Source organism: Ochlerotatus camptorhynchus, unplaced genomic scaffold (assembly GCF_037179485.1).
Source record: "Ochlerotatus camptorhynchus isolate MF236.1 unplaced genomic scaffold, CSIRO-AGI_Acam_v1.1 ptg000291l, whole genome shotgun sequence".
Lineage (NCBI taxonomy): Eukaryota > Metazoa > Arthropoda > Insecta > Diptera > Culicidae > Ochlerotatus > Ochlerotatus camptorhynchus.
The window spans coordinates 2436434-2450379 of NW_027040780.1; the positions used below are offsets into that span (position 1 = coordinate 2436434).

The 13946-nt window shown below is 40.8% G+C and overlaps 1 protein-coding gene across 1 annotated transcript in view; it reads left to right on the forward strand.

Moving 5' to 3' along the window:
* The window catches only part of LOC135706800 (larval cuticle protein A2B-like), a 33722-nt gene that overhangs the window by 9742 nt on the left and 10034 nt on the right, over positions 1-13946 (forward strand). Inside the window, exons 2-3 of the mRNA XM_065228464.1 lie at positions 2392-2488; positions 12002-12211. Of these exons, the coding sequence (XP_065084536.1) occupies positions 2392-2488; positions 12002-12211 (307 nt within the window). The remainder of the gene's footprint in view (positions 1-2391; positions 2489-12001; positions 12212-13946) is intronic.

Genomic DNA, 13946 nt, shown 5'->3' on the forward strand with positions numbered 1-13946 from the left:
CGATGAGGATGTTGGTTTGCGTTGGCGAGCCTTGAAGTTCTAGAAATCATCGATAAAAGTAATTGTATACAAAAGCTGTTACGCCCTAATTCCAGCTCTATCTAGATACATGATCTATCGACCAACACACTCATCTGCTCCCTTACCTTTGAAAGGAAATAAGATGAGCGCCTACCTTGTGTCATCGACCGAATAGCCTAAATCGAACTGAGACTATCCGAGAAGATGAAGTAATGGTCTGCAGGCATGTCGGAAATCATCCTCAATGCGAAGTTGATTGCTGCTAGCTCAGCAACATAAATGGAACAAGGTTCCTGAAGTTTGCGGAAGGCGCTAGAATTTTCATTGAAGACACCGAAGCCAGTGGATCCGTTGAGACGTGACCCGTCTGTAAAATATCTTTTCACGCAATTGACGTGTTGGTACTTTTCAGTAAAAAATCGAAGTTGATCTGGAATCCCATGAATCACTTGTTTCATGGTCAGATCATATTCAATTGACGAACTGCTAATGGTGAAGTGAGCACGGTCTGGAGTATACCAAGGAAGACACATATCCGAAAATATGTAGTGGTGGTAGATTGTCATAAATCGAGATTGTGTGTTCAGCCCAAGAATTTCTTCAAAATTTGCAATTATAAGTGTGTTTGTCACTCCGCATTTGATTAGTATTCTGAGAGAGAGAGCTCCCAGAAACGGTTCTGGAGGGGTTTTACTCTTGCCAGAACCTTGAGGATCATTTTATGCGTTGAGTGCATACAGCCGAGCGCAATACGCAAACAACGATATTGAATTCGTTCCAATTTTATTAGGTGCCATTTTCTTGCCGAGAGAAAGCAGAAAGAGCCGTACTCTAGAACAGAGAGAATTGCTGTTTTATAAAGCGTTATGAGGTCTCCTGGATGAGCACCCCACCATGTGCCACAAATTGAACGGAGAAAGTTGATCCTCTGCTGACCTATTTTGCTTCAACTACGTAATATGGGTATTCCAAGTGCACTTTGAATCAAACCAGACCCCAAGATACTTGAAAGACAATGATTGAGCAATGTATCTGCCCAAAAGATTAAGTTGCATTTGGGCTGGGTACCGCTTTCGAGTAAACACTACCAGTTCAGTTTTCTGCGGCGAGAATTCGATTCCCAGATTCCTAGCCCAAGAAAAAAATGTATCTAAGGAACTTTGCAATGGTCTTTGCAAGTCCACGGCATGTGGACCACTTACGAAAACCACACCGTCATCTGCAAGTTGTCTTAGCCTGCATTGTTCTGCCAAACAGTTGTCGATATCTTTGACATAAAAGTTATAAAGAAGATGACTGAGACATGAGTCTTGGGGCAACCCGACTCGTACCTTCCTCAAAATTACCCTTTGCTCGCTTTCTACTCTCTAGTACTGACCAAAACGGATATGCTGATGAAGTTTATTCAAAATACGGTATTGTACCAAACAGAATTATTTTATAATTTCTTTAAATTTGGTAAGATTTAAGATTATGTTTAACCGTTTTGTGCGTGATGGCTACCTATGTGCCCAACTCCGGTTTAAATTATACGGTGTATTATGTAATTCCTTAACCCAAAAGGGATAAAATACAATCAATATTTGGTAAGAAAATGCATTCACAATTTAGCATACAATCATTTGATCTAACTTATAATTCAATCACGAATCTTTGGTTAGTAGCAACAGGTGTTATTGACTACAGCATCATTTCAAATAAAAATTTGCGCTTATTGGTACCGTGCTTGACACAAGCAACGGGGAAACTTTCACTCCGATAAAACAAACGAACCATCATGGCGGACAAACCTCGAACTAATGTCAAGTCCATCTGCCCAGAAAAGCAGAAATTCATTTAAAGTTTGATGTTTTTGAAATCATCGACTTTCTTGAAATAACCGAAAAATTCCATTTCAACTAGTCGCCACCGTGTATGCAAATGATGACCATTATCGCAATATACTGAACTTGTGTTGTCGACTCGTTGCGTAAGTTGAATGAATTTCCTATGATCGATTTCTTATCACCATCAACTCACGTCTAATAAAAGAAAAAAAAACGCACCACGATGCCTGCTGATCCTCACGCTGCGAAATTAATCATTTTTGCCTAATAAGGGTAGTAAAGTCGTATTATACAACAGCCGTAAAAGCTGTGCAACTGAGCATCTGTAACAATCATACAAAGATGCTTACATGAAAACACGACTCCTCTTGTAGCGGTGCTCCAAGCCTTGATGTTTTGTTTATTACTTGGTCATAAATCAATCCTATCGCTCACGTCATCACCGACCGTAAAAGATGCGGAGCGATAGACTAATGCAATAACTAAATTTGCTAATTTGTTTTTTTTTTTTTTCTTTTCATATCGCTCCTTCTGTCCCCATCAGGATTACCCCAAGTATTCCTTTAACTACGGAGTGGCAGATCACAGCACCGGCGATGTCAAATCCCAGCACGAAACCCGAGACGGCGATGTTGTGAAAGGTATGTGATTTATAAATAAATAAATAATCTGATTCAATTAACAACACGATTTTTCGGTGATTAACACTTCCACACATTCGTATCAAAACTCCCAAGCGTCACCGTTTTTCACAATCACCCAACCGTGATTGAGCAATTAGCCGCTCCTTTGCTTATTTGTTTAACAAAACGCCACACAAAACTGCTACACTTCCATAGTTCACACGTTCTTTTTTTTTCCTTGCTGTACCTGTGTATTTTTTGCACGACAATCATCACCACATCAGCGTGCGCCGGTGTGCAAAAAAAAACGGAGTTGCAACTAATCTCACGATTGCAGCCTAATGTATGGCAATTTATTTCAATTCATAACCGCAGCACCGCCACCGATCTTCGCACACGGTCATTATTCACACTCGGCGAGTGCGGCGCGAGTGAGAAAAGGGTTCCCGCCTTGTTATCTTCCAATTTTACAACCGAAGACAAATCACACGTTTGTAGCTTTACTTACCTACATACAGAAGCCGGGGCGAATGAGAGACTCAAACGAGCGGTTATTGTCTTGGTCGGCGCCCTTGGGTAGGTGGAAAAGGTGCGTTTTGTTTGTCATTTTCACAGATGCGATTTTATACGAGCGAATCCATCCGCGAGGTGCAGTGTAGCTACATAATGTGGCTACTACATGTAGCTAATTTGCATACACTTACATTGTGCTGATTGCCGCACTGTAGGTTGTTTTAATAAGATAATCTTCGCCTCGTACTCATTGGGTGTCGCTCCGCAGGTGGTATTGCGAGAAATCTCCCGATAATTTTATTGTTGTTTTATTGGACGGGGTTTCATTTTTGTGTTTTGTTGGTAATTTACCTTAAATGGCTGAAGCTGCTGCTGCCTTGTTTGCCAGCAATTATGTAATGAACTCTGCTTACTTTACTTTTCCTGGTCCGACGTCCCTCAGGATTGCACCTGCGTCACAATGTTACGCCAACTAACTCGGCTAGTGGCTGCTTGTCTCCAATTTCTTGACCGTACCACATTTCCTAGATCTTGCTCCACTTGGTCTAATCACCTTGCTCGCTGTGCTCCTCTGCGTCTTGTACCGGCCGAATTCGACGCAAACACCATTTTGACGGGATTGTTGTCCGGCTTTTTTTTTTTGTAACTCTTTATTTGTTCCAAATTTTAAATAAATTACATTTCATTTTTAACCTAGGTGCTCCAGTTACTGCAGTAACTTACCAGCCTTAATTGTTATGATATATATCTAAGTGTTTTTTTAACCTGCATGTCAGTATAACAATTGAAATCTTAAAACTAAAAACTAAAACTAAATCTTATCTAAGTATAAAGGGAATTAATCGTTGCAATTGAGGATTGCAACGATTTTTACCGGAAATTATTAATTATTTTGTTGGACATTTGTGCTAAAGTCTCAACATTCGAAATTCTATGTACTTCGGTAGTACTGTACCAGGGAGGCAACTTCAAAATCATTTTCAGAACTTTGTTCTCAATCCTTTGAAGTGCTTGTTTCCTGGTAGTGCAACAACTAGACCATATTGGCACAGCGTAAAGCATGGCCGGTCTAAAAACTTGTTTGAATATTAGAAGTTTATTCGTCAGGCAAAGTTTGGATTTTCTGTTTATAAGAGGATACAAACATTTTATATATTTGTTACATTTGGCTTGAATGCCCTCAATGTGGTCTTAAAAGTTAATTTTTGGTCAAATACTAATCAAAGATATTTCACTTGGTTTGACCAGGAAATTGGAACTCCGCTCATAGTGACTATGTGACTACTACTAGGTTTCAAAAAGGAAGCTCTAGGCTGTCCGGCATTCTTACATTCTTGTCCCGCCCATCGTACCCGTCCAGCTTTCGCGACTTTCTGGATACTGGGTTCGCCATAGAGTTGCGTCAGCTCATGGTTCATCCTTCTCACATAAATATCCCGCTAAAGATGATCCTAAGCACTCGTCGTTCGAAAACACCCAGTGCTTGAAAGTTCTCCTCGAGCATCATCCACGTCTCACGCCCGTAGAGAACTACCGGTCTTATCAGCGTTTTGTACCCGTGAAGTCTTGTGAAGTTTACCCGGCCTCGGGGACTTGGGAAGTCCGTAGTAAGCACGACTTCCAGCAATTATGCGTCTACGAATTTCTCTGCTACAGTTGTTATGCGACGTCATAATCATAATCTTCCATAGCTCTTCACGGTCAATAGTATAATAAGTGGCCTTGAAATCGATGAATAAGTGGTGCGTAGGGACTTGATATTCACGACACTTTTGGAGGATCTACCGTAACGTAAATATTTAGTCCGTTGTCGATCGCCCACAAAACCAGCTTGATAACTTCCCACAAATCTGCTTGCTAGCTGCGTAAGATGATCTGGCAAAGCACTTTGTAGGCCACGTTGAAAATAGTGATCGCTCGATACTTCGCACATTCTAGCTTGTCCCCTCTTTTATTTATTGGGCATATTACTCCCTCTTTCCACTCCTCCGGTAGCTGTTCTGTATCCCAGATACTGACTATCAGTCGGTGCAAACAAGTGGCCAACTTATCTGGGCCCATTTAAAAAAGTTCCGTTTTGATACCAGCTGCTTTGTTGTTCTTAAGGGGAACTCACTGCTCCGAAAAAAATAATTACGTTTTTGAAAAATATTGGAAAAATGTATCAAAAATCTAAAAAAAATATATTAGACCCCGGGAGGCTGCAAACTTCACGCATCGTTGGCCGTTGTCGTTCGATACGGCATGCAGGCTATTTGGCCCGATTACCGGTCTATACATTGCCTCCCGTCCTACCTGAGCGTTCATGTCGCCGATGACGATTTTGACGTCCCGTTGCGAACAGCCGTCGTACACCTGCTCCAGCTGCGCATAGAACGCTTCTTTCTTGTCGTCAGGTCTCCCTTCGTGTGGGCAGTGCACGTTGATGATGCTGTAGTTGAAGAAACGGCCCTTAATCCTCAACTTGCACATCCTCGCGTTGATCGGCTGCCAACCAATCACGCGTTGGCGCATCTTACCCAGCACTACAAAGCCGGTTCTCAGCTCGTTGGTGATGCCACAGCTCTGGTAGAAAGTAGCCGCTCGATGCCCGCTTTTCCATACCTTTTGTCCCGTCCAGCAAAGTTCCTGCAGTGCTATGACTTCGAAGTTGCGTGGTTGAAGTTTGTCATAGATTAACTTATCGCAACCCGGGAAGCCGAGCGATTTGCAGTTCCATGTTCCGAGTTTCCAATCGTAGTCCTTATTTCGTCGCGTAGGTCTGTGCCGATTGTTCCTATCCGTATTTCTTTCTTCGGTATTTGCAACTTTGTTTTTTTTTCCAGGGCGGCTCTGTTTAGAGTTCCACGCTGGCACTAGGACGGTGATCAGCCGCTCCTAACATGGAGAACAGACGCCGTTTTGAGCCGCACCTCCATGGTGAACAGACGCTCGGGTTTTGTGAAGCATTTCCTCTATGACCGTACTATGGTTACCGCACCAGTGTTCGCGTCGCACCTCTTCACTTTACTATTGCCGGACTGGCAACATTGCCCAGGCTACGCCACCCAGCTGTGTCCATGTTTCAGCTGGTAAAGGGTGATACGGTCAAAATTTGGTCAATATCAACTTGACGTATTTCTTTCAATTGTGCATTTAAAAAACCTGAACACCCCTCATTTTGAAGGTGTGTGTGTGTAGAATGTTGCTCCTATTTTGATTTTGGAATTCACTCTTCAGTTGTCAAAATGCCGTCCAAGCAAGAAGAGCAGCGTATCAAAATTTTGCTCGCGCATCGCGAAAATCCGAGCTACTCGCACGCAAAGTTGGCAAAATCGCTAAAAGTTGCCAAATCAACCGTTACAAATGTAATTAAAGTGTTTGGGGAACGTTTGTCGACAGCCAGGAAGTCTGGATCGGGGGGAAATCGAAAACCGGAAGCCGCTGAGACGACAAAGAGAGTTGCCGGTAGTTTCAAGCGAAACCCTAACCTCTCTCTCCGAGATGCCGCAAATAAGCTGGGTGTATCGTCTACAACCGTGCATCGAGCCAAAAAACGAGCCGGACTATCGACTTACAAGAAGGTAGTGACTCCAAATCGCGATGATAAACAAAATACGACGGCCAAAGCGCGATCCCGGAGGCTGTACACGACGATGCTGACGAAGTTTGACTGCGTGGTAATGGACGACGAAACCTGCGTCAAAGCCGACTACAAGCAGCTTCCGGGACAGGAGTTTTATACGGCAAAAGGAAGGGGAAAGGTAGCAGATGTTTTCAAGCACATGAAACTGTCAAAGTTCGCAAAGAAATATCTGGTTTGGCAAGCCATCTGTACCTGTGGCTTGAAAAGCAGCATTTTCATAGCTTCCGGGACTGTCAACCAAGAAATTTACGTGAAAGAGTGTTTGAATAAACGTCTGCTGCCTTTCCTGAAGAAACACGGTTGTTCCGTACTGTTTTGGCCGGATTTGGCATCTTGCCATTACGGTAAAAAGGCCATGGAGTGGTACGCCGCCAACAACGTGCAGGTGGTTCCCAAGGACAAGAACCCTCCCAACACGCCAGAGCTCCGCCCAATTGAGAAATACTGGGCTATTGTCAAGCGGAACCTAAAGAAGACCAAAAAAACTGCTAAGGGCGAGCAGCAGTTCAAGGCAAACTGGCTTTCTGCGGCGAAGAAGGTGGATAAGGTGGCTGTACAAAATCTGATGGCAGGGGTCAAGCGTAAGGCCCGGCAATTCGGATTTGGAAAAGCGGAAGCCTAACTGAATATTTTTCCTGAATTTTATACTAATTGAACTTGAAAAAGAAATTTAATATGATTTTTTAAATAAACGATTTTACCGATTTACACGCGTTTTCCCTTGACCAAATTTTGACCGTATCACCCTTTAATGGCATAAAGTTGGACTCAAAAAATCACAAAACACCAACTTTTCGATTTTGCTGAGAGTCCCGTTCCGAACAGCCGTCATACACTTGCTCCAACTGCACATAGAACGCTTCTTTCTCGTCATCAGGTCTCCTTTCGTGTGGGCAGTGCACGTGTTGATGAGGCTGTAGTTGAAGAAACGGCCATTAATCCTCAGCTTACACATCCTCGCGTTAATCGACTGCCAACCAATCACGCGTTGGTGCATCTTACCCAGCACTACAAAGCCGGTTCCCAGCTCGTTGGTGGTGCCACAGCTTTTATAGAAAGTAGCTGCTCGATGCCCGTTTTGCATACTTTTTGTCGCATCCAACAAAGTTCCTGCAGTGCTACGACTTCGAAGTTGCGTGGTTGAAGTTTGCCACCTAATGCAACCCGGGAAACTGAACGATGTGCAGTTCCATGTTCCGAGTTTCCAATCTTCGTCATTATTTCGTCGCGTAGGTCTGTGCCGATTGTTCCGATACTTATTTCTTTCTTCTCTATTTTCAACTTTATATTTTTTCTAAGGCGGTTTGTTGGGCCTGCCCCAATAGACTGATGCAAAATTTTATATTTTTGCTCCACAGTGTTCAAACGGTTTCAAATCGGGCCCTAATTAGTCTCCGAAAGTTTAAACTCATTTGATAAGAAACTGACTTGGCACAAACCATTTTAAGTTTATATGGAAATTACTATGGGAAAACAAAACTTTTTGTTCATTGTCTTCTAGCCTTTGTACATATTGCACTGTTCAAAAACTCAAAAGCTATACTTATGGAAAATTTTCTCAGCTACAACTTAGCAGAATATAGTTGTTGAGCCAAAGATCAAATAAAATAGTTATTAATTGTTTAAGAGACTGATAATCTTATGGCAAGATTAAGCAACTGTATTGCGGGCAACACTGTATTCTACAGTGTGACATAGTAGCCATGATTTTTGTCCTCTATTCTACGCGCCATAAACACCAATGTTGCATGCTGAACAGTTGATTAAGCATGAGCATAAGACATCAGTGACTTGAATCATTAATAATTTTTGTTCCTTACATTTGATCGAAAAGTGGTCTTCAACAAAGTTGTAGCTGAGAAAACTTCAACAAGCTTAGCTATCATTTTTTAAAGTAGCGTGAACTGGTGAATTTTGAGATAGATATGAACCGAAATGATGGTTTCTCCACAGTAATTCCCATATAAACTTCAAATGGTTTGTGGCAAGTCAGTTTCTCACTAAATGAGTTCAAATTTTAAGAGCCTAATCAGGGCCCAATTTGGAACCGTTTGAGCACTGTTGAGCAAAAATTTCAAATTTTGCATCAGTCTACTGTCCCAACCTCCTGTCTCTCCTGGGGACCAGGAGGGTGATTAGCCGCTCCTAACATGGTGAACAGAGGAGGCGTGAGGTAGGAACTAGTGAGGACCAGAGCTTGGTATTTCACTCCTACCACGTTGTCAACTCACCATTTTGTAGCCCCACATTTTGGTCCATGGCATGATGTCTATTTAATTCTGGATGAAAAATCTCAAATTTCATCTTTTTTGAAGCCCTGCCGGAACCGGTTCCAGCTACCCAGATGTGACAAGGTCTACCTTTTGATCCATGGTACGATGTCTATTTACTTCTGGATGAAAAATCATACATTTTGAGCCGGTTTTACCCTAGGTTCGAATCTAGAAAATGCCCTTTATTTTTTTTTATATATGGATTGAATAATGAATAGTGATTTATTTGAGCCACTGCTCTTCATATTTACGTACGTTAAATACTGTTAAAAATAAAGGCTTGTGCGTATTGTTTCATTCAGTTCATCAACGGATCTTTTTAGAAACCTTAAAGTTGCTAAGAAGTTCCGCAGGGAACTTGTTTTGGTCATGTTTGCAGCATTCCCAAGTAGCACATGTTGTCACATAAAAGTTGCTGCCACTATTTTCTGACCAAATTATGTGTCGTAAAATCATTACAGTAACCATGAAGGCAACAGCAATGCAACTAAAAAAGCGCAAGATGTGAGTTGATATGTAACCAATTTAATGTTACAAAACTTGTTACACAGTAGTGATGAAATAACAATATTGGATTACATACAAATAAGTTAACTTGTAACGTTCATTAACTTTAGTTTAATTTCGACGATGAATAATGTTTTACAGAGTACTTTTATGGCATAAACATTTTGAGGCGTTGATAAAATTATAATAATCATTAGAGATATTTGCAACGAAAACACGTACCAGAGAGAGAAAAAAAATGCAGTTTTATATTTACGGTGAAGTTGGGAGTTTTATATTGATAAAATAAATGCGCCATCATACATATAAATTGATTTATTACCATATTTTTGATCATAAATGATTTGAAGAAAAAAATCTTTTTTGTACACCCAGTTTGAGAGTTACACATCGAACAAAAAGTTTCATGATATGAACCATTACTTGAGATTATAAAGAAAACTTGTTACTATTAGTTTGTCCTTAAGGCTCAGCATTCACAATTGCATCACCATTAATTAAATATTTTACTATTTTGATAATTAAAAAAAGGAACAAACAATTAGATTGCGACTGGTGAAACATTTTAGAGCGGCAGTGTAGTTTTCATTTGCCAAGATCATAGAGATTGCATATGTGTTACCATCTGGTGACATGCGACTATTAGGGTCACGCTGAAACGAAAATGCAACTGTAATGCGACATACAATTGTTGCCAAGTTACATATTCGTAAATTTTCGGTCGCTGTGGCAACTCAGTTACAGTTCAACCAATTGATAACATTAGATCGACACAAAAAGATTACACTGTGTTATCATTGAGACCAGATAAGTTGCATTTTATCTCAACATCGTGACAATCTGACTTTACAGTTACCAGTGACCGTTGTGTCACATTAATGTATCCTATTACTTAGAAAGTCATGACGTATCTTCATGTTGACTTGATATGTAACTGCATATATTGCATGGTTACTTTTATGAAATAATTGTGTAACATGTTTCTCTTTCTCACTTAAAAAAAGATGTAGCAGGTGCTACTTGGGTTGCCTGAAGTTCCGAAGCTATGCTTAGGGGTACTTTTATTTTAACTTTAAGTTACTAAGAGTACGCACCGGTACTTTAGCTTGTAAAGCAGCCAGAAAGTTATGTTGAAACATCACATAAACTTATGAAACTTGAAAGTGGATTTTATCATGGAAAGCGGAACTTTTGGTTGCTTGGGCATGCAGATCATGATTTAAGCTTGTAGAATGCTGTAAAACCTCGATTTATTGCAATGCTACTTGGGATACTTGGGAATTCAAAGAATCAATCGCATTTAATGCATAATGGTAATCATCAGTTGTTAAAACAATAAAAATGCAACAACAGGGAACATTTGGTTCGATAAGAGACGCTGTTCAAATACCACGTGGGATGAAAGCATGATTTTGAACTGCCCCTCTCCTTCCGCGGGAAAGCACATAGGCTCGACCCCTACCATCTTCTCAGATGTCGTCCACGCGGAAAATATTTTTTTATTTGTTTAGTTATCCCTACGCTTCTTATCGTGCTGCTCTCTGCCACCATTTTTTTCTATTTTGCATGCTTTCTTTTGAAAGACCACCAAACAAATGTTCAAAAATATGGACAGTTGATTAATTTTTAATATTTTTTTAGACTTTTTATATATTTTTATTTAATGTTTCTCGGCTTCACGGAGTCCCTTTGGACATTTGAGCCTAACAAATAAACTTTCAAATCTACAAAAGTTCATTTTACTTCATTAGCATGGATTATGGATATCGTCATAATGATAGCTAAATAAACTGTAATTTGCTTTCCCGAAATTGTTCCAACATTTGTTTTAAGCTTCTGGTCAATTTGATGTCCACTGATGAAGGACGCCTGTTATCTTTATTTATTAAAGAGACTTAAACTGTTAAACAGAATGTGTGACAGTTTCTTGACTGCTGTAAACAAACCACTCTATTCAAAATCATGAGCTCACACGCTCCTCTGATGGATCATCTCATCACCAAAATTAGAGGTTACATTGCAACTTGTTTTCTAAAAATTACCCTACCCGGGACTGCAACATCTTCACCATTGCGATCACGCATAGTGTATAGTATTGTAACCGATTGCGGGTCACTTGCTGCTTGCAAAAATCATTACATCAACACAACTTACTGAAAGCTGAAGCGCCTCGTACTCGAGCTCGGTAATTACTGTGTCAAGATGATCCCTGCTTAAACCGATGATGACGAGATCGTCGACCGTAAAACTCATCTTCTGAAACAATTGCAAATTGATGATGGCCCAAGTCCACCCTCGTAGTCTGCTACCTACTTCACGATTCCTCTTCGCTCGAGTACTCATGAATCACCCCACCCAAAGTAAGCCACTCGTCGGAAAAGCAAACAACACATACGTATGTAAATACCTAATAACTGCTTCATCATAAGCATCAACCGCAGTTGCGGTTTACGTTTTATCGCTTTTTTCATTCAACTTGATCTAGCTAGGTACCACATTGACTGGTGCCCTCCATTCATGATTGCCGCAGTGTAGCGCCACAGACTTTAACCTCGTACGATTTGCTCACTAAAGATTTGGTTTCCTTTTCTCGCTCTCTCCCTCTCTTTACAGGTCAATACTCACTGGTTGAACCAGACGGTTCCGTCCGTACCGTGGACTACACAGCTGATCCAATCAATGGATTCAATGCTGTCGTGTCGAAGACCGCTCCGCTGATCCACCACCACGCCCCGGTGGTGAAGCACGTTGCTCCAGTGGTGAAACATGTCGTCCCAGCGCCACATCCGGCCCACAAGGTGGTCTACGCTCATGAGCCAGTGGGTGAGTAGTGTTCGGAGGAAAAATGTCATCGGGGTCGGATGTATTCTGTCCGGGAATGATTCTTAACGTTTACGTTTACGTGTTTTTATAATTCGTTTATTTATCAAGACTCATTTCCGTTAACTTCACGGAGCCGAATTTCAATTTTTGTTTAACAAACTTTTCTTAAAACTACTGTTAGTGGAACAAGGGCCGATTACTCGCGGCTTTTTTGAGGTTAGGGGCAGTGGCCATGAACTAAGAGTGGTACAAAACATACTGGTGCTGCTCTCAAACATGCTTGGCATACACAGTTTTGGTCACGAACTGCTCATTTTCAAATAACTTTGCACACAGTTGACATAACACAGTTCTGTTTGAATTAGTAGATAGATGAGAATTTAAGCTTATTATAAATACGTAAAAAAAAGTAGGTTTCAATAAGTAATAAATTGTATGTGTTGTAAAATTAAGTGAGAATGAGAAATGCTCGCTACACATCTCGGACTTTAAGTGTAAAAATTCATTGGTGTTGATTCAAATGTTAAGATTTACCTATTCTTTGCATACCTATAGTAAACTATGATCCTAATCTGTCAATTACTTTAAAGAAAAACAAATTTCAATACTAAGTGAAAAGTTATTGACAAATGAGCAGTTGGTGTGTACAACTGTGCATGCCAAGCATGCTTTCAAATACGGGAGGGCGTCTCTTAAGTAATAATCGTATTGTCAATACGTTCTATATTGACATCAATACATCGATATTGACAATATTTCTATCATGTGGCACGACAAATCACATAAGAATATAGGAACATGATCAAAGACAATCACTTCGCTGTCACTGTTCTTAATCAGTTCAGAAAAGTTGAAGCCTAGTTCAGGAAGTTCCTAAATAATGTGCTCCTATAGTTGCCGGATACTCCGTAAGCCACTATAGGAACACATTGCACTAACGTAGCACCAGTATTGATGCGTTTACCCTACCCTAGTAGCACGCTTGTCACAAATTGTAGAAACTTATATACGACTTATTTCAGTCATAAACAAGTTTGCTGTAACTTATTGTGATGAAAGTGTGCTACTCGGGTATCTTCTTATATTCTACATATTTTCAAATAAACATATAAATTCATTGGGTAGGGATTTTTCTTAACTAGTTCATTTATTTGTAAGGCTCAATCGTGTTAGCTTTACGGAGCCGATAGTTCATTGTTCTTTCTTTGAAACAAAATTCACTTAATTCTATATCTAGTAGGAGTTGGGCCACCCGAGGTTAGAGGGACATTGTCGATAAATAGAATCAGGCGAGGAGCTTGGGTGTGGGGTTTAGTTTTCTCATCAGTATGAACGGTAGTGCGGTTCTAGTTTCGTCTGGAGTTCGACCGGCTATGGTGAACAGTGGGCGACGATGAGACTCATCGAGACGGGGTGGGTAGGGCTGGGATTGAAGCGATTCGGATGGGGAAAGTGGAATTGTCAACTCTCTGTTGTTAACATTTCGTCAATTGAATGTGGGCTCTTCTCCCCACTCATTGGGACATCCTCTCGTATGATGGCTTGTTCTGCATCGGGTTGGATCATTTATATTATTGGAAGGAGATTCTTCTTGCTCCCGTGGACCACGCGTAAGTGTCTCTGCTCCGTTTTTGGCCCGTCATACAATGGTAAATTGCATACAACCAGGTATCGTTCTTGATAAAGTCATACGAAGTGGACTGTTCACTGTCCAAAAGCTGTGTTCTGCAGCAAT